The sequence below is a fragment of the Citrus sinensis genome, chromosome 3 (assembly GCF_022201045.2).
Source record: "Citrus sinensis cultivar Valencia sweet orange chromosome 3, DVS_A1.0, whole genome shotgun sequence".
Taxonomy (NCBI): domain Eukaryota; kingdom Viridiplantae; phylum Streptophyta; class Magnoliopsida; order Sapindales; family Rutaceae; genus Citrus; species Citrus sinensis.
Genome location: NC_068558.1, coordinates 7,503,198 through 7,523,875, shown reverse-complemented (window position 1 = coordinate 7,523,875; position 20,678 = coordinate 7,503,198). Strand labels below are relative to the sequence as shown.

The 20,678-nt window shown below is 34.6% G+C and overlaps 4 protein-coding genes across 5 annotated transcripts; 3 read left to right on the top strand and 1 right to left on the bottom strand.

Moving 5' to 3' along the window:
• The first annotated feature begins 5,273 nt into the window (after nt 1-5,273).
• On the top strand, nt 5,274-10,727 carry LOC102626186 (two-component response regulator-like APRR1). The gene is made up of 7 exons (XM_006494925.4): nt 5,274-5,794; nt 5,919-6,095; nt 7,224-7,385; nt 7,471-7,604; nt 8,180-8,347; nt 9,075-9,192; nt 9,349-10,727. The coding sequence occupies exons 2-7, from the start codon at nt 5,921-5,923 to the stop codon at nt 10,266-10,268; spliced, it is 1,677 nt and encodes a 558-aa protein (XP_006494988.2). The 5' UTR covers nt 5,274-5,794; nt 5,919-5,920; the 3' UTR covers nt 10,269-10,727.
• A 597-nt stretch (nt 10,728-11,324) lies between these two features.
• On the bottom strand, nt 11,325-14,012 carry LOC102625899 (vesicle transport v-SNARE 13). Of its 2 annotated transcripts, none has more exons than XM_006494924.4 (6): nt 13,859-14,012; nt 13,563-13,678; nt 12,673-12,731; nt 12,405-12,593; nt 11,822-11,992; nt 11,325-11,739 (listed from the first exon to the last, which is right to left on the bottom strand). In XM_006494924.4, exons 2-6 carry the CDS (start codon nt 13,654-13,656, stop codon nt 11,587-11,589), a joined length of 666 nt encoding a protein of 221 aa, XP_006494987.2. In that variant the 5' UTR covers nt 13,657-13,678; nt 13,859-14,012; the 3' UTR covers nt 11,325-11,586. The 2 variants fall into 2 exon arrangements, with proteins under 2 accessions (XP_006494987.2, XP_024950086.2); XM_025094318.2 differs by having other exon boundaries at nt 13,563-13,674; nt 13,859-13,942.
• Nucleotides 14,013-14,106: 94 nt separating this feature from the next.
• Nucleotides 14,107-15,944, top strand: LOC102625606 (pentatricopeptide repeat-containing protein At5g61370, mitochondrial). The gene has a single exon (XM_006494923.4). It carries the CDS (start codon nt 14,316-14,318, stop codon nt 15,795-15,797), a length of 1,482 nt encoding a protein of 493 aa, XP_006494986.2. The 5' UTR covers nt 14,107-14,315; the 3' UTR covers nt 15,798-15,944.
• Nucleotides 15,945-18,361: 2,417 nt separating this feature from the next.
• On the top strand, nt 18,362-20,213 carry LOC102625337 (probable xyloglucan 6-xylosyltransferase 3). The gene has a single exon (XM_006494922.3). The coding sequence runs from the start codon at nt 18,604-18,606 to the stop codon at nt 19,978-19,980; it is 1,377 nt and encodes a 458-aa protein (XP_006494985.2). The 5' UTR covers nt 18,362-18,603; the 3' UTR covers nt 19,981-20,213.
• The last annotated feature ends 465 nt before the right edge of the window (nt 20,214-20,678 follow it).

Here is a 20,678-nt window from a genome sequence, read left to right as displayed (position 1 = left end):
AGATAACAAAATAAAAAAATAAATTAATATTATAATATATTTATGTTAGTTATCAATTATTATAGATACACAATAAAAAAAATTATATTTATGTTAGTTATCAATTATTATAGATACACAATAAAAAAAATTATATACATATTTATGAAAATGTAAATAAATTTTATCAACATTATATCCAATTTAGTTATTTATATTCCTCTAATAATTTAATGATAAGATTTACTAAGAGCATACAATTGCTATTAAAACGCATAACATTTTTATAATTAAATTAACTAATACTCTTTACAGTTGATTATTTCTACAGTACAAACAATTATTTTAATAGCTACAACATTACCAAACTGACTCTAATTATAAAAATGATTTTTAGAATTAGATTTTAAAAAATTACTTCTGCTCTACTTTTCAAAATCTAGATGTAGTGATTTTACCAAAAAATTAATTTTTTTAAAAAAAATATCACACACTAAAAATTAACTTTTTAACTTTTTAAAATTACTTTTCAAACTATCGAAAGCAACCCTAAATAGACCCTTAATCTAATTGTAGTTAAACTTTCCATTTTAGTCCAACAATTAATTATTTCTATTCCTGTACACATGGCTATGTATGTATGGGTTATAGTCGGTGAATTATATAACTCACTCTTTATCCTACACATAACGAGAATAGATTCAATCCTCTGTATGCATTTTGGTAAAAACTTTCTTCCAATTAATTGGTAACATATTCAACAAATTATTTAAAACCTCATTAATAACTATATTGTAATGTCGTAGGAACTATTCAAAAGTGAAAGAAGACCTTACGAAAACAAAGCAAAAAACAGAAGTTAAATCACACTGACTTTGGGCAAATAACATTTGAATAACAATAGCAAGATTCTCTTATAAGAAACAGTTAAAGAAATAAATATTGAGAATAGATGGCGTACTAAGACCTTCAATAATAATAATGGTGAAATTACGTATGTTTTTTTGTCGGTGGATGTTTATTAAAACCCCCCATTATTATGAATGAAATATTCTACCTAAACATTGTTCTTTCTCAGCCTTACGAATCTCAAAAAGGGATGCTTGCATCAATAAATTAGAAAATTAATACATAGAATCATATCATTTTGGCAATTTTCCGAGCTTATTCAAGCTGAAGTGTTATTCTCATTCACGAACTTCCTTCATCCTTTTCTGAATTTTACATGGATAAATTTTGCGAGAAAAAATTTAATATTGAATCTTGGAATTATATTACACATTTTTTAGGTGAAAAATTAATTTACTTTAGTTTGTATTTCTTCCTGTTGCTCGACTGCTGGAACTTAATCCACTTTTTTCTAATTTTATGACATAAATCACGTAATCTAATTGTCCATTGGTTTGTCTGACATCGTGAACAAAAAAAATTATAATAATAATTGGGAACCCTTTCAATTATTTAGATAAGTACATAAATAATTATTGAGGGCAGGTTTCCAGTTCATTAGAGATTAGTTAGAACTTAAGTTTCAATTAGAATAAGTGAGTTGACTCAAATATAAATCTAAGTTACAATGTGTGATTATGTTAGTGAGATAACATAATTAAACATTTAAAAAAATCGAATCAGTAGAATGATAAGAAAAATGGGCAGGAAAATATAGAAATGAAAGTACTAAATCAGCACAATTGATTAATAATAAGTGACAAATTCTTTTATGAAAGATTTTAGTGTTCCATGCGTCACATACAATAAAGGATATTTGAATTTGTATGCGAAAAAATTGCTAATTGTTTAGTTTTACTAACTCATTCATCTGTAATTATAATATTTCGTCAATAATAAATTCGTCCACTGTTTGTATAAGACAAATGGATATTTTTAAACAAAAATAAACACCCCTTTTTTTGCCATTTTCCAATTAAGCAATTTGTATTTTCAATCATGAACTTTCTTCGTCGTTTCTGAGTTTGGCAAGATCTTTCAATAATCTTGAATATTATATGATTTTTGTTTAAAAAGAAATTCTAATAGTGCATCTATATATGCTTGGAATTATTGCATTAAGTTTTTGGTGAAATTTTAATAATTTTTTTTATTCTCCCTGTTGCTCAACCAACGACTAGTAGAACTTAATCCACTGCATTTTTTTTAATTATATTTTCACATAAATAACCTAATTTTTAATATATATATATATATATATATATATATATATATATATATATATATATTTGTCTGCTTCCAATTGGGATTAAAAAATTGATCATAAAACAATAGGAAACCATTCAATTGTTTTGGGGAAAAAACATATATAATTAATTATTGATGCTGGGTTTCTAAAGTTGATTAGATTATACATTGGTTAGAACTTAGTTTTCAGTTAGATTAAGTGGACCGAATCAAATCATAAAATGATAATCTCCAACATACTACTTTTGGGTCGAAAATTTGTTTTAATAAAAAAATAAAGCTTATCTTATATCTTTAAGTTATAAAGTTTTGTTAATTAATTTCTTGAGATAACAGAAGGAAAAATTCAGAAGAGTCAATTAAATGCCGATAATTCAGGGCAAAATAAAAATAAAAATCTAGAAATCACCAAAAGAATAACATTATTGATTAAAATAAGTAGCAAAATCTTTTATAATAATAGACTTTACCATGCACGGCATCATCTACAGTAACGGGCATGAAAAATTATCTGAAAAGTGGAATGATGTGATGCACGTGATATATATTTTTGCTATATCTTGCACGTTTGATTACGAAATTTGGATATTAATTAACTTGTTTATAAGGATTGAGTTATCTTTTTTATGATCATCTAATTTTATATTTTTTTTTATAACTAAATTTAATAGTAACTTAAACCACCCATTCATATGAGGCGATGTTTGAACCTCATATTTTTTTTTATACCATTTCAACAAGTTATACTAATTAAAAAATTGTGTTTATGTCTTTGTATCAATTACGATTAGTTTTGACATAGTGACGGAATTATGATTTTGGTTTCATAGGACAAGATCAGGGACTCTAAGTTCCTTCTCTAAGCACCGCATAATTCTGATTATAATATCACTCACTTGATTTCTTCTTCTAATATCAATGAATTTGTAATGCATTATTTTTTTCTTTTTAAAACATATTTTTGCTTTCAACTAAAATTTGAATATCATGGAAGTGGACAGGCTGAATTAATTATAGACGAATGTATTGGGTAGAGTATAAAACTTGGAAGGAACAAATAAAAAACATCAGAGAATTTGTCAATATAAATGTCAACGTGAGATAACAAGTAGTTAGCGATCAACTGCCTTGTACGTAACGAAATTGCACAGTGTGAGGAATATTTTTAAAGTGGGTAAAATTTAGTTCTATTTTTTTTTTTTGGGGGGGGGAAAGTTTCCCTTAGAATCTCACAGGGCATATTAGTCCATCCAATTTTAGAAGTAGCATTTGTTTTCAAGATTTTGGACCAAACTCTTACTACAATTAATGCTTTTACAATACATTTACTTTTAGCGTTCATCTATTTTTGTATCCAACAGGGGAACGACGACAAGAAAGGGCAATGTTGAGTCCTCTTCCTTTCTAATGAAATTATCTTTTATTTTATTCACAATAGTGTTATATCTAAAAAATGATAATAGATTACTCTTTTTTTTTTTTTAGTAAGTATTAGTATCTATGAATATTACAATCTAAGATCTACTGGGAAATTAAAATTTATATGCTTATAGAAAAATCAAACTTGTTTTGGACTTTGTCCCCAGTCTGCAAAATGGTTTACCCAATCACGATGACGTTGACATGGCAATTTCATCCAAATTTGTGATGAGGAGGGGCTAGGGAAAAGCTTGAACCCAATTCCTAAAGTGATGAATATAAGCGCAATTGAAATTCTCGAGGGTTATACATTTATGTATTGATATGACCATTCGTTATTTCTTGAAGCTCGATCTCGCTTTCGAATGAACCGTATCATCCCATGAACTAGAATAGAAGAACTTACCCCACCCATAGTAAATATTTTATAATAGCCTCATTAAATTGTACGTCTTTCTTGTTATATTCATATAACAAGTAGGAGTATAAATTGAAACATCATGGAGCTATAAAGATAGTTATTAAATCATTAACATCGCATAAAACACATTCCTCTTAGAGCAGTTGTTAATACAAATAATAGAAAATCTCTTATAGCCATTTATGTACATTCAATGTACTCCGCGGATAACCACCCATGCATGCATTGATACAATCATAAGTAGTTGAATTTTTTATTTTTTATTTTTTATTTTTACCACAAATGAATGAATTAGTTGTATTAACTTTTCATTCAATTGATGAGCGTCATATTACTTAAAAAGGATTTTTTAAATATAAATATAAGTATGTAACATTACTTTATACAATAAACTGCCGCTAATTTGAAGTCAAAAAAAAGTCCCACGTTCAGAAATGTCCATTTGAGTAAGAACATCCATGTTTTCCTCTAATGATTATTTTTAATATTAAGTCATTTTTAACATAAAATTTAGCATAACCATTCAATTTCAACAAAAATAATGACACATGATTATTTATTGAAGTTGAGATATAACATGATAGATACTATCATATGTTATAACCCCACTTTGATGCGCACACATTTTTTGACGGTGTCTCTTGTTCATTCTCATATCCTTTGTTTTGATTCTCGAAATATAGAAAATAAAAAATGTCCTTCCTTTACCCAAAAAAAAAAATCGCAAAGGAAAAAAATTTCATTGATGAGCACAAACCAGAAATCGACGAATAGAAAATACCTCATGTACGTGTCCAATCGCTATTAGCCGGGTATCCAAAATGTCGGACCAGTCAGCACTTTCCAGGTAGTCCGCGCTACGTGTCAATAGAATCAATATACAATGCCCCCGATTTCCTTTCATTCCTTCTCAGAAGCAGAAAAATAAAAAAAGAAAAAAGAAAAATATTTATCTCATAAAATAAAATAAATATCTTCCCCTAAATGACGTGGCCGCCTTTCTATCTCTACCAAACTATCCACACACGCACGTCCTTTTTCTTTTTCCGCACTTTTTCTTCTCTCTCATTTGTCCCTTCTTCCCTACCTTCCACGTCACCATTTTCACTAACCTGCGCCGCCCCACCACTTCGCACCCCCACAACCCGAAAACGTAAACAAATCTCAGCCGTTCAATTTTGGCCACAATCACTGTCTCATCTCACCAACTCAATCTATCTAATTTTGGTTTTTTTAAAAAAAAAATTAAAAAGCCGAGAATTATGGATGCTCTCGCTGTCTCCGTACGACCGATTACAGTTTTTTTTTTTTTTCTCTTAACCTCCCCGGTGTCGTAAATCTGAGCGTTGACTGAGGTTCTCGGGCCCAATCAATCTTTGATCACTGCCGTTGAGGTCTTCGCTTTGATAACTTTAAAATCTCCCTTGCCTTCTTCTGATGGCAAGTGGTGAAGCAACTTGACTCTTCGTGAACTGACAGACACTGTTAAGAGCATCAGCAAATTTCATTTTAAAAAGAAAATAACAATAAAATATTATGCATCTCCTTTATTGTTTTCTTCAATTTTTGTTTGAGAGAAGAAAATTTCAGTTGTATGTACGGAGACGGTGATTGATCTGATTGTTCAATACTTCAATGGAGGTTTTGATTGGAGCAGTGGAAATTGAAACCATAAACCTAGCTTTGGTCTCAGTTGGGGTTACGGAGAGGAGATTTTACATGGAGGTTCTTTAGTAGAGACTGTTTGATGTGCTGATTTTTATCATTTATTTTTTCTGGGTAATTTCAATTATCTGATATTTTCACTGTTTATTGTTGTTATTCTTGCTTTAGTTTTAAAAAAGATTGCTTTTCTATGATCTGGGTGTTTTTTGGTTTTTGTTTTTGCGGTTTTGTGTTGAAGATATGGAGAGCAAGGAGATGAATTTGAACAAAGAGTGTGGTGGTGCTGGTATTGGGAATAGTAAGAGTAGTGGAGATGGATTTATTGATAGAAGTAAAGTGAGGATTTTGCTGTGCGATAATGATTCCAACAGCTCTGATGCGGTTTTTTCACTTCTTGTGAAGTGCTCCTATCAGGGTATGTTTTGACTTTCTTCTTATTTTGTTCAGTTTTGTCGTGTATGTTATGTCAGTCTTGTTAAATTCTATTTTGAGTTTGTTGAGTATTTCTATTGATGTTAATTTGTTCATGTGACAAAATAGACCATGTGATTTGAGAACATTGTTCACGCTCTGCTGCTATTGAATTATGTGATTAATTAGTGATCAAATTGTGTCCTTTTTATAGATAGGAAGTTGATTACGCATAAAACTTGGAGAGGAAGCGAGGAGAAATTGTGTTACTGATTTTGGTTAAATTGAAAAACAAAATGCATAAGTATTTTTGCTTGTTGAAATTGGAAGGCATAACAGATTCACTAAGCCAATGTTGTGTTAGTCTTCACTAATTCAGTTTCGCCTTCTAAATTTTTCTCCCTGTGAACTATCCTTGGGCTTAGTTCTTTGTTATTCCATTGATTTATGGTTGAATTTGTATAAGTGATGACAATTGTGTTGCAGAATGATTCTGAATTTAGTTTTTATTGGGCAAAGAGAGGACCTCATTTGTAATTTTACTTCACTTCCATAAGTTATATTTGGATTAGCTTCGCATATGGTTATTAGATAAACACGGTTTCTCTTTCAAACAGTGGTTGTCACTTAAAACTGAGAGACAATGGTGTTAAGATATTCCGTTTCAGTTTCATTTTCATTTTCCATTTAATCTTTTAATTCTTGTTCATCTGAAACTGCTGAAGTCTAATTTCCTTTCTCTTTAAAGATCTACTAGAGTTCTGAACTTTCTGAAGAAAAGAAGAAAAAAAGGAGTTGGTTTATTGGTCTGAAGCAGATATAGTTGGAAAATAACCGTTGACATTCTTTTAGTTTGCAATTAGTGCATTTTCATAATTTTTCTATCCTGTTCTTGATCTATTCGATGACAATTCTCTATAAATTTATACTACAATGTTGAATTTAGTATCCATGTTGACAATTTTTTGTTGAGTTTTCTCTTATCAGAGTCATTTGCTTCTTTGCCATCTTCTATCTGCATTTTTAATGTTTCATCTTCATTTTGAAAAGCTCAATGGTTGTTTGAAAATACCTGTTTTCCAATGTTATTTGCCCACTCCATGATAACTTGCTATTGACATTTGCTTAACAGTGACATCGGTGAGGTCACCTAGACAGGTTATTGATGCATTGAATGCCGAGGGATCTGATATTGATCTCATACTTGCTGAAGTTGACCTCCCAATGACTAAAGGCCTGAAGATGTTGAAGTACATCACACGGGATAAAGAACTGCAGCGCATACCTGTCATCAGTATGCTTGTCTTGCACATTTTTCACCTTCAATTTTCCTAATTGTGTTATAGTTTGATCCTTATTAATTCATTTTTGTCATTTAGTGATGTCGGCACAGGATGAGGTCTCCGTTGTTGTCAAGTGCTTGAGATTAGGTGCAGCTGACTATCTTGTTAAGCCTCTACGAACTAATGAACTATTGAACTTGTGGACACATATGTGGAGAAGGCGACGGATGGTTTGTTTTGCATGAAATTCACTATTCTGTTACTTCAAACTTTTTCTTTTCCTTGCATTTTTTTCTTCTTTTTTCTCTTTGGGGTTCTTTCATTGTTTCCCCTTCTTCATATAAAAATTTCTGTTCTACTTGGTGCTTACCGTATACACTAGGACTAAGTATTTACATATTTATAGATGCAAGTAATTTTAGACTCAGTATTTACATATTTTTAGATGCAAGTAATTTAAGACTTATTAAGTTTGTTATACTGAAAATACTTCTAGCCTGTAACCACTATCTATTTGAAGTTCTTACTCTCTGTGGCATGTCAACAGAGAAACCTGAGGAATGTAGAAAAACTATATGTTCCTCTAAAATGAAACTTTTTCTGTTTTCTGCTGATTTTATGTAGTCCACCTCCCTGCATTAGATTACTTGTCCTCATGTATGCAAGCATTGATCAAACGTTAGCTGATAGCATGCTTTGACCAAAAGTCAAAATTTAGCCCAATTTGGTGAATGAACATTAGTCATAATTTTGCTTTCTTCTATGGTAAGATTCATTCATTTTTAAAAATTTTTTTTTTTGGCAGCTTGGCCTAGCGGAAAAGAACATCTTGAGCTATGATTTTGATCTGGTGGCATCAGACCCTAGCGATGCTAATACAAACAGTACCACTCTATTCTCTGATGACACAGATGACAAATCTCGGAGGAGTACCAATCCAGAAATTGGAATGTCTACTCATCAAGAGACTGAAGTGAGTGTTGAAGTTTGGTAACTTGAATATATCAGATGGATAGGTGCTTTTTGGAATGATAATTTGTTAACATGAAAGGACATTCACAGCATCAGTCTAGCTCACCTTTACAAAACTAGATTTCTAGAGAAGTATCGGATTTTCCACATTTTTAATTCTATCTTGTCATGTTGTTGGTGTAGCTTGTTGCAATTTTATGTTTGCTATACCCTTCAATTGGCATTTAATATTTGTACACAACTATAGAAGCTAGCCAAATATACAACTATATGACAATTTATGAAGCAAAAAGAACATCCAATTTGCATTGACCAAAGAATTGACTGATTTAAGTAAAGATTGAGCTTCACTAATATGAATTATGAAAAGTCATAATATAGCCCAATTTGGTGGAAGACTACATGGACATTTCTGTAATCTTCAAAAGAACTGGTTCCTGTTGGTTGATGCTGTTTATGAATGTCCAGGAATGTGTGGAGTAAAGAATACCAAGAGTAAAAAAAAGGTTTAAAATGGTCTAGTGCATGCAATGCCACATTTTGGTGGGTAGCTTTGCTGTGTTGTTTACACAAGTGTGACAAACAGGAAATTGCCATATGAAAAAACCCAAACCATTTAGCATAACAGGTATTTAATGTTTTTGGAACTTAGGACGGTAAAACTATATTAACACTTAACATTCTCAGGACCACAGTTGTTTACTTAATTACATCTTGTGCTATTTCAGTCTGTTCCTGTTGCTGCTGCTACTGTTGTTGCATCTACTTCTGGAACTGCTGCTGTTGAGCCAATAGATGCATCAGAATGTGGGCCTGATGTGCCAGGAATAAGTGACCGCCGAACAGGTGAGCTGTTTGTCACCTATTAAGTGCTTCTTTGTTAGTACCAAGTTTTTTGCTTCCATTGACATGAAAATTAAATTGTTTATATAGCTGTCTATGTTTCATTGGGATGTGATTATATGTGGATCCCATATTTTTAATGCTTGTACTATTTTCTAGGTCAATTTTCATCTGGTCCAAAGAAGATTGAATTGAGGATTGGCGAATCGTCTGCCTTTTTCACTTACGTCAAGTCAAACATGCCCAGAGACAGTTCCCCAAGGATTGTCAATGTTGATGATAGTGCTGCTCAAAATGTGAGGATGGAAGAGAAATGTCAGCCATGTTGTCAACAAGTGGTTAGTGATACTCGAATACACGAAAACGGAGAAGCATGGGAAAACTATTCACAAGGAGAGGACTTTCGGAGCAGTAGTAGTGTTCCTGATTCTCTTTCTATGGAGCGGTCCTCTACTCCACCTACGGACTTTCCACAGAATAGGAATTTCAAGGATGAGAAGTTCTTTCAGCCGCAGATGCCGCCTACTCGAAATGAACCTCCACAAGCCACTTATCAGTATTATATGTCAGGAGCAATGAATCAAGTTATGCTGCCATCATCATCAGCACAAATGTATCAAAAGAACCTGCATGAACTTCAGAATCATTCTATGCTGCCTCAATACAATCATCTTCCACAATGTGTCCCTCATGTAAATGGGATGGCATCTTTCCCTTACTACCCCATTAATATGTGCTTACAACCCGGTCAGGTTTCTGCTAATTCTTGGCCATCATATGGGAATTCACCTTCCACTGAAGTGAAAATGAATAAAGTTGATAGAAGAGAGGCTGCATTGATCAAGTTTAGACAGAAGAGGAAGGAGCGCTGTTTTGACAAGAAGATTAGGTATGTTAATCGAAAGCGACTTGCTGAAAGGAGGCCTCGTGTGCGGGGACAGTTTGTAAGGAAGGTAAATGGTGTAAATGTGGACCTTAATGGGCAACCTTCTTCTGTGGATTATGATGAAGATGAAGATGAGGAGGAAGAGATGGCATCAAGAGACTCGTCTCCCGATAATGATACTTCAGGAAACTAATTTGAAGTTATTGGTGATTGATGAAGGTTATAGACATTTTGTCGAGAAACCCCCTGCATATGTTTTTTATCTGGATGAACGAGAACTAATCCTCCATTGCCCCATTGCGTAATACAGACATCACTTCCATGTTATGAAGGATACAGTTTGGGATGCGTGTAAAATATTTGGTATATTCAACTGGATTGGAGTGGTCCAGATAATGTTGAACTCGTTTCCAGTTATGACATTGATGGCTCAGAAGGCATATCAGATGGGGTCTGTCGGATAACAGCCGTATTTCTGCACATGCCAGGAAAAGAGGTAATCACTGCATTGTATTCTCTTTGTCTGATCCAAAACAGTCGGTATAAATTTGTATGCCATTTTTGTGAAGAAATGTTTTCCTTCGGCAGAACTGTTCTGGACAAAGATGTTACTCTTATGGATTTTTACAATGAAATGGAAGGCATTGATTCATTAGTGTGTTTTTGAAGACTGAATCTGTTAGTAGAGTGAATGTCAGGTTTGCTGATGTTTCATGGCATTAAAGTATTAATATTAGAATGATTGAATCCTTTAGGAGTTATGAAATTATTCAGTGGTGGATGCTTTTAACTCCAGCAACGAAAATATTCTTATTCGTTTGTCAGATTGGGTGGCTGTGATAGAAGGATGCAGATAAGCAAAATCAAACTACGTTTCTTTTTTCGGTTTTTAACTGCGACTGTATCATTCATAATTAAAAAAAAATGAAAAATGAGAATTGTATAAGAGGGTCTGGCTACGGTGCAACGGTGGTACCGTGCCATCATTGCATCTAGCCATTGGATCCACTTAGATGAATTGATCCATTGGGATCCAACGGCTGAGTGCAATGGTGGCATGGTACCACCGTTGCACCATAGTTTTCTCCTGTATAAGATACAGCCAGAGGAGAAATGCCATTACACAATAATAACTTGTCCAGTGGGGAGAAAAAGGGGGAAACTGCAAAACAAGACCAGATTTTACACGAAATTTAGAAGCAACCAGGTGACATGGTAAAAGAATTTTGGCTATGGATCAGCAAACAGATTATCTTGAATACCTGAAAATTAATATAAATGGAAATTTTTTTCTGTGAAATGCGATTTGTCGATAGAAAGTCAAGAGTCTCTCCTCACATTCGTCACCATTATGGTTTGTTTAATATTCTAGTTTCAGGCCTCCCAGTGCAGGGGGTCACGGGCTGTATCACATACATGCAGAATTTGCAAAGGTTACTCCATAAGCATTGGGTGAATGATGCCAAGCAGCACAGGTTGCAAATGTATTCAACAACTTGCACACCGGCAGGCTAACGAGTGAGCTTAAAATAAAGTATAAGTAAAATAGCAAAGACAAGAACTGAGATTATGGAGCCCATGATCCATTTGTCCCTGCTCATCCTTCTTGACATGGCTGTCAGGATCTTCTTGCTTTTGCTAATATTGTCATCCACCCCATGGAGCTACACAAGTAAAAATAAGACTTTTATAACACCAGCCATGACCGCCTAAGTAAACCACTATTAAAGAACTCGAAGGGCATACCGTGTTATGAGCGTGCAGAAGAGATTGGCGTTGTTGATGCAAATCTTGCAGGATCGAGACTCCAAGCTCTTCCGTTTCCAGCATTGTTCTTCTACTCTCCTTAATTCGGTCTGTCGAGTGGTTTAGCCTCTCTGTTGACATCAACAATCTTCCCCTTTGATCAGCCGATACCTATCCATTTTCCACAAGTTTCAAAAGGGTACACCGCAAACCAAAATACTGATAATTATTCACAAGACCCATTTGGAGAGCTTCTGAGATTAAAGTAAATTACAAAATAACTTTTGGATAAAACTAGAGATTCACCAGCTTACCAAAAATGGTTAATATAGTTTTGGATAAATCTAGACATTCACCAGGTTACCAAAAATGGTTAATATAGTTTTAAGAACCGAACATTCTTAAGTATGAAATTTATAGATTTAGAAGTAAGAATTTAATTCAAACACCTATGAAAAAGACAAGGTTCATATTTTAATGCCTTCAAATGTACATGATCTCAGTATTAGTTGGGTCACATTTTAATGCCTTCAAAAAAAAGAAAAGAAAAGAAAAACAGCTGCACCAATCAAGAAATACACACCATCATTGCATCTGCCATTCCCGACTCCAACAACTCATCGCGGGCAGCCTGGTTGACATTACCTGATGTGACTCTTTTCACTTCATTTTTCAAATTGTTCAAATCGGTTTTGTATTCTCTTAACTTAGACAGAAGCATTGCCTTCACACTCGGCTGCAAACTTCTTGCCTCTAGGTCCATTTTCCGAATCTAGATAATTTCAACTACATGTCAAGTTCAAGAATACTGGAAGAAGTTTTAAGCCATAAAAAAATAGCTTCTAAAATACCAGAGCATCAGCATCATCCAATCCAGTTTTAATTTCAGAAAGTTTCTGCTTTTTCAGCTCTGCAAATCAAGAATGCATGAAATTGTAAGAAAAAAAAAATGATCCAAACAACAGATTCAACAATTAAACACAGGGGAAGAGAATATACAAAAGCTAAGTTGCTTTTCATGAGAGAATAAATCATCTAATAAATAAATGTCCAAAGCAGTAAGAAGAAATAGATAGCTATTGCAAATGAGAATATACGGAGATAGTTTTGAAGTGTAAACCAGTCCACGACACAACGAAAAGATCGTAAAAGAAAAGAAACACACCTAGCAATTGCAATAAAGATATATACTCAGTTTAGATTCTTGAGAATGCTTGTTTGGCATTTGAAGTTGACAATCTACTTTTTCTATATCAAAAGCAAAATGATAGTATTGGATGAATGGAATGGTAAAATGGACCATACGACTGTTTTCTTCTAAACTTTATGTGCATTTAAAAAAAAAAAAGGCACTTCAAGGGGGGAAAAAGGTGTAGAAAGGACTGCAGGACATTATATATCTTAGTTTTGGCAGGCCCTCATCTAACAATTATACCGCTCTCTATAACATATAAATCATCTGACCTGATCTGTAATTTACAATCACTCTTATGAGAATGTAAACCAATTAACAACAAGTACTATGATTACTTAGACCGTTCAATTAAAAAAGCAAATACAGCCGAAAGACACATGCGGATTTGATCACCAGAATCAAATCATGCAATACAAAATTATTAAATATGTAAACCAATTCTATTAAAGACTTTGATGCAACATTTTCATCAGTAACACACACACACACACACATGCAAAAACAGTTGATCTATATAAGATTGTTATTAATTATGTGATATTTCACCTCCATCAAGAGCACTTGCCGCTGTGCACTTCCGCGATAATCCAGCAGAGAGCTCGCAGTATTGGCGCTCGTATCCTTCAAACACCTGGCTCATCTTCGCCCGAATCCCTCACTAACTTTTGATAGCAATCAGAAAATAAAAAAAAATTTGAACCAAAAATTAAAACATTGAAATTGAATTTATAAGTGAAAAGCTTCAATGGACGATCACATTTGAATTACGGTTACAAATATATAAACAAAGATATATTATTATTTAATTAATTAGATAACGATAAAGAGAAATCGGAGGATACCGGGAAGTGATCGTGGAGACGATCGGTGAGAAGGAAATTAGGCACCGGAAGATCCAGGTGAAATATTCTGTCTTTTTGAGCATTGCTTTTGCATTTACAAATTTTGTCATTATTTATGAAAAATTGCCAAGGAAGTTGTCAATGTACAGTAATGCCCTTAACGGTACACTTTAATTACAAAAAAACCAGCCTTTGTTAATTCCTTTTTCTGTCACTTCCTCCTCTATGAGAATCTAACCGTTACCCGCGTAAAAACAGAAAAGAAAAGAAGATAATAATAATAATTAACTAACAAAAAAGAGCAAGTTGATTTTGCTGTCAAAAAATGTTGCGTGATATTACATCCACTTCGTATTGAATCATGCTGGTATTTTTATCGAACGGTTCGTAATCACATGCGAATTGTTTCAAGTCAAAGTCTCTGGTTTAGAAGTATTAGGCACCACTTGTTCGATGAATGTTCTCAAAGGAGATGCACTTCTTATTGAAGCCAAAATGGAGAAGCTTGCTGCTACAACGCGTAGATACCCAGAAATCCGAGCATCTTTTACTCTCTCTCTACTCCATGGTGCCGTCCAATCAAGTATCGCACGAGCTGAAGGAGCTTTGTAAGGTCGTTTCAAGTACAATTGGTGGTCTAGATGACTTAGAATTAAGTCTAAATCAATTTACAGGTTCTTTAAGTTCATCGCTTGTTACCCAAGTCATTGATTCTTGCAAACATGAAGCACCCACTAGAAGACTACTTCGGTTTTTCCTTTGGTCATGTAAGAATTTGAGTGCTAGTTTGGAAGACAAGGATTATAATCATGCAATTCGCGTCTTTGCAGAAAAGAAAGATCATATGGCGATGAATATATTGGTTTCTGACTTAAGGAAAGAGGGTCGCGTGATGGAGACTCAGAGTTTTGGTGTTTTAGTTGAGACATTGGTTAAACTAGGGAGAGAGGACGAAGCGTTGGGTATTTTCAAGAACTTGGAGAAGTTCAAGTGCGTGCAAGATAGTGTTACGGTTTCTGCCATTGTTAGTGCTCTTTGTGCCAAGGGGCATGCTAGGAGAGCAGAAGGGGTTGTTTATCATCATAAGGATAAGATATCCGGTGTGGAGCTTTGTATTTATAGGAGTCTTATTTATGGGTGGTCTATGCAGGAGAATGTTAAGGCAGCACGGAAGATTATCAAAGAGATGAAGTCAGCTGGGTTTATGCCGGATTTGTTTTGCTATAACACGTTTCTTAGGGGCCTGTGTGAGAGAAACCTTAAACGCAATCCGTCTGGTCTTGTTCCTGAAGCTTTGAACGTGATGATGGAAATGAGGTCCTATAGGATTGCCCCAACCTCGATTAGTTATAACATATTGCTTTCTTGTTTAGGGAGGACGAGAAGAGTGAAGGAATCTTGCCGAGTTCTTGAACAGATGAAAAAGTCAGGTTGTGCTCCAGATTGGGTTAGCTATTATCTTGTTGCAAGGGTGTTGTATCTGAGTGGGAGGTTTGGCAAAGGGAATAAGATAGTTGATGAGATGATTGAAGAGGGGCTTATACCAGATCGCAAGTTTTACTATGATTTGATTGGTATTCTTTGTGGGGTTGAGAGGGTGAACTTTGCACTTGAGCTTTTTGAACGGATGAAGAGAAGCTCATTGGGTGGTTATGGACCAGTTTATGATGTGCTCATACCCAAGGTATGTCAAGGGGGAGACTTTGTAAAGGGTCGTGAGCTATGGGATGAGGCCATGGTTATGGGTCTTACTCTAAGCTGCTCAAGCAATGTGCTGGATCCCTCTATTACTGAGGTGTTCCACCCAAGAAGGAAACCAACTGAAGGCTGCCTTGGCAGCACCACACCCAACATCGAAGCACAAGTTAAGAAGACTGTTATAGAAGTCGATAAGAAGAAGAAAAGCAAGAAAAAGAAGAATAAAAAGAATCCTGCTTAAGATAACAGGTAGCCTTTCCACATTGCATATAATTCTTTTCATCTTTTGTATCCAATGATAGCTCAGGTAATGTTGTTGCAAAACCATGCAACAGGGACTATTCTTTTGCACAATAATTCATAAAGTTAACCATATTTCTGCTGACAATGCTTCTCCTGAACTGCCTTCGTTTTCCTTGTTTGTTCATCTAGCTTATCTGTTTGCACCTTGATGGTATTCAAGGGCATCCTAAACCCATCTGATATGAATGTCTTGTGATCTTGTCTAGTTATTCACATAAAGCCTAGTTTGATTCTGCTGCCAACATTATTCAGCCGCTTGACAGTTCTAAGTTGCTGCTTGATGAAGTACCATCACTTAATTGACCAGCTCAACGAATTTTGGTGACTTAGGCAAATTGTTTCAATAAGATTTTTTTTTTAATTATTAATAAAAATTCATTTATTTAAAATCAATTTTCCTAACTTTATGAGATGCAAAATTATTGATCAAATTTTTATATTCTAATTTCGCTAGTATATTTTTCTTATTAAATAACATAGCTAATCCATTTAATTGATCTTAAATAAGTTTTTATCAATTTTAATTTTGAAAAATTTCTTTCTGTAGAAGCAACTGTTACTGGTATCATTAATAATATTTCTATAAACAACATTTGCATTTGGAAAAGAATCAAATTTTTTCAAATAATTAAGTACATCAAGTGGGGTATTCTTTTTCACTTTGAAAAATTTCTTTTAAAATTCTTAACTTTGAAAACAAATTTAAACCATTTATATCAGAAAGTGTATCATGTTTTAAAGCATTTTCAAGATTAATGCAATAAGTTTTTAAACCATCATCACTTAACAATTGTAATGGATAATACTAAGTTAACAATTATTTAGTTTTTATAGAGTTTTAAATGAAGTAATGTTAATTAGAGATTTTATAGGAATAAATAGGATAAAAAAATGTTAATCCTAACGTCAACAAGAGATTTTGTAGGGATTTAATTATTTATTTATGGAAAAATTATTATAAAATAATAATAATATATAAATTAAAAACTTAATAGTTATAATTTTGAAAAAAAATTTGGGATCTTTTTTACATTGTGGGGCCCTAGGAAAAGAGCCGCTACTGGTTGCTATCAATACAAAAGTTGACCCAAATATGCTGGAAGAAGAAACATAAAATTAAATTAAAAAAAAGGGGCGGGAGGCAGTTAGAAACTTAGAATTAGGTGACCGAAAATGAACAAAATGTGCTTTCCACAAATTCAGCCACACGGCACGTAAAGAGTATTTCAGCAGCGTGTAGGGTCATTTTTCATTTTCACCTACAAGTGAGAAAAAAACCAGACGAATTAGCCCCAACATAAATTTCAGGAAAAGAGGACCCAAGACTGAGTGCGGACATTCACATATTATTCTCCTGGATGAGAAATTACGGACAGATTGCATCTGCCATTGTTGGTTGGCTGCTGCTCAGACATACCCCATTCCACTCTTATCCAAATTCGCCTCCATTAAATTCAAAGTCATCATACGCATTGTGTATTGGTGACGGTAGCGTCGGCACAACTTAAGACCTATTGCTGTAGATGTGTGAATTAAATTTAATTTCCTTTAGGATTAAAAATATTGACTTCTTAATTTACTTTGTACGTGCAAATTGCAAATTTTTAATTAGTTTAGTTTGGTCCTTGTCTGTCTAATGCTTGAATATGGCGCCCCCCACTCTCCCTCCTAATACGCGGAATCTTTAGCAGCAGACACGGTTCAAAACAAGTAACAAAATATTAGTAGCATGTTAAAGTATGGTGTTAATTTCTGGTGTAACTAATTTAATAAGAAAAGAGTACGGATCTAAAAAGAGCTGGCACGCGGCTGGCTGGCTGTTGTTTGTTAAAAACTGAACATGGCTAATTCCAAGTTGTGATCCATTGGGCCACATCCCACATCTCAACCCACGTTTAACTGACTTCCATGTCCGTAAATCGAAAGCTATTAGAAACTTTGCAGAAATTGCCCAACAATTTGATTGATTTACAAAAATGCTCTCATCTTTTCTTACTTTCAATTCATAGCTAGAAAAAAAGAGCACTTTGAAGGAGATAAAAGTCATAAAGATAACAACCAAGTACAGTGGCAAGCATCTATCAACATCTCTGGCGATGGAATTCTCTATCGGCACTTTTGCATACTTTAGGCGTAGGACCTCCCAGCCTCGCGATTGTTAAAAGGCGAATAAAAATGATAAAATTTAATCATCGGATGAAATATAAGAATACTTAAAGTAAATATGAATATAATATTGAAATTATTTTCAATCATCCAAAATACATTAACCGGCATCAATTCGGATGTTATTTTTAGAAACGTAGACCAATTAATTAACCAAATAAGATCGTAAAATCAATAATTACATTAGTATATTTCCTCCTGAGGCAGAAAATCCGGAACCAATATTATTTTATTGGATAGTAAAATAAAAAAGAAAAAGAAAAATAAAACGTCAAAGTCGGTGTTTGGAAACAAGTAATCTCCACTCTCCAAGTGACAACTGACAAACACGGCCTTGCCTGAAGCGAACGCATTTGGAATTCTTACAAGCACTCCCTTTCTAAAACTCTAATAAAATCGTGTAACAGAACAAAACAGAACAGACAATTTTTCAGACCCCAAAACTCAGATCCCCCATTGTTCGAAAAACCACGTATAACTTAAAAGAGTCACTCCATGAACTCCGGATAACGGAAAGAAAGAAAAAGAAACTAAAAACTAAATTATAATTAATTATATATATCTCTCTGAGATTGCACATGGGGCAAGACAATTTCACGCCTCTGAAGAGATCCTCAACGGGCGCTGCAGCAGGCGGCGTTCTTCCCACCACCAACGCAGCCTCCGCCGCCAACGGCAGGACCGGACGTGGAGCCATGCCGCGTGGCAGGCAGATCCAGAAGACCTTCAACAACATCAAGATCACCATCCTCTGTGGCTTCGTTACCATTCTCGTCCTACGTGGCACCATCGGTGTCAACTTCAGCAGCCCCGACGAAGAAACCATCAACCAGCAGCTCATCGAGGAGGCCAACCGTGTCCTCGCCGAGATCCGCTCCGACGTCGACCCGGACGATCCGGATGAACCCTCCGACTCGGAGACCAACCCCAATGCCACTTACTCTCTGGGTCCCAAAATATCCTCCTGGGACCTGGATCGTAAGGCTTGGCTGAGTCATAACGCTGAGTTTCCGAGCCATGTTGACGGTAAGCCTAAGATTTTGCTCGTTACCGGCTCCACTCCTAAGCCTTGTGATAATCCAATTGGCGATCATTACTTGCTGAAATCTGTTAAGAATAAGATTGACTATTGTAGGCTTCATGGGATTGAGATTATTTATAATATGGCTCATTTAGATAAGGAGTTATCTGGGTACTGGGCGAAATTGCCTTTGCTAAGGAAATTGATGTTGTCTCATCCTGAGATTGAATGGATTTGGTGGATGGATAGTGATGCTATGTTTACCGATATGGTGTTTGAGCTTCCTATGGACAAGTATAAGGATTATAATTTGGTGGTTCATGGGTACCACGATTTGATGTTTATTCAGAAGTCATGGATTGCTTTGAATACGGGGAGTTTCTTGTTTAGGAATTGTCAGTGGTCGTTGGATTTACTTGATGCTTGGGCGCCATATGGACCGAAAGGGGTGATAAGAGACGAGGCTGGGAAGATTATGACGGCTTATTTGAAAGGGAGACCGGCTTTTGAGGCTGATGATCAGTCGGCTCTGATTTATTTGTTGTTGACACAGAAGGATAAGTGGATTGATAAAGTGTTTATTGAGAGTGAGTTCTATTTGCACGGGTATTGGGTTGGGTTGGTTGATAGGTATGAGGAGATGATGGAGAAGTATCATCCGGGGTTAGGTGATGAAAGGTGGCCATTTGTGACTCATTTTGTTGGTTGCAAGCCTTGCGGGAGTTATGGGGATTATCCAGTTGAGAGATGCTTGAAGAGCATGGAGAGGGCATTCAATTTTGCTGATAATCAAGTTATTAAGCTGTATGGATTTGGTCATAGGGGCTTGTTGAGTCCCAAGATTAAGAGGATTAGGAACGACACGACCGCTCCTTTGGAGTTCGTGGATCAATTTCGTCATTCAGTTACTGATAAGAGTGGATCACAGAACTAGGAAGTGAAACTTAAACATCAAATTCAATGTGCCATAATGTGTAGGTAATGAAATTCCTTTACAAATCAGATTCAAATCTGTTAACACTTTTCTCCTTCTGATTAAGTTTTGCTTGCAATATGTCTCAGTGCTCCTTTGAGAACAAATGAGTACAATTCTTTGTAAACTTTAGTTTGTCATTCTGATGTTTTTTGCTAATTTATTAAGGAAATTTACATAGACTTTGCAGCATAGTTTTCCTTTCTATTTTGTCATGTCTTTATTTCTTTCTCCGGAAATTGTCATTGATTATGAGCAATTCTTATGTTCAAGTTTCGGGATTTGTAATGATTTGACAAGTAGATAATAAGTTCCAGGACCAATGGGAGGTAAAGACAGTTTGAAAATCCAATTGTCTTGCTGTGAAATAGACTAATAAACCTTTTGGTTGCAATTATAGCTTTTTTTAAGATTTGCTGTGTCTTTTCTAGTGGGTTGTTTAGCAAGTAGTGTTATGGTCTGTTATTTTTCTGAAGTTTCATGCTTAGTTTTCCCAATTCTTGCCTTCTTGGAGTGATTGCCATTTCAAGTTTAGATTTCCCATTTCTTGGAGTGTGGTGTTTTCGGTTGTATTACTATCTGCATTGGTAGATACTTGAAAAACCAGAATTTGAAAGCTGAGAAGTATTTATTTCAATTTTGTCAGCTTCCATTTTTCG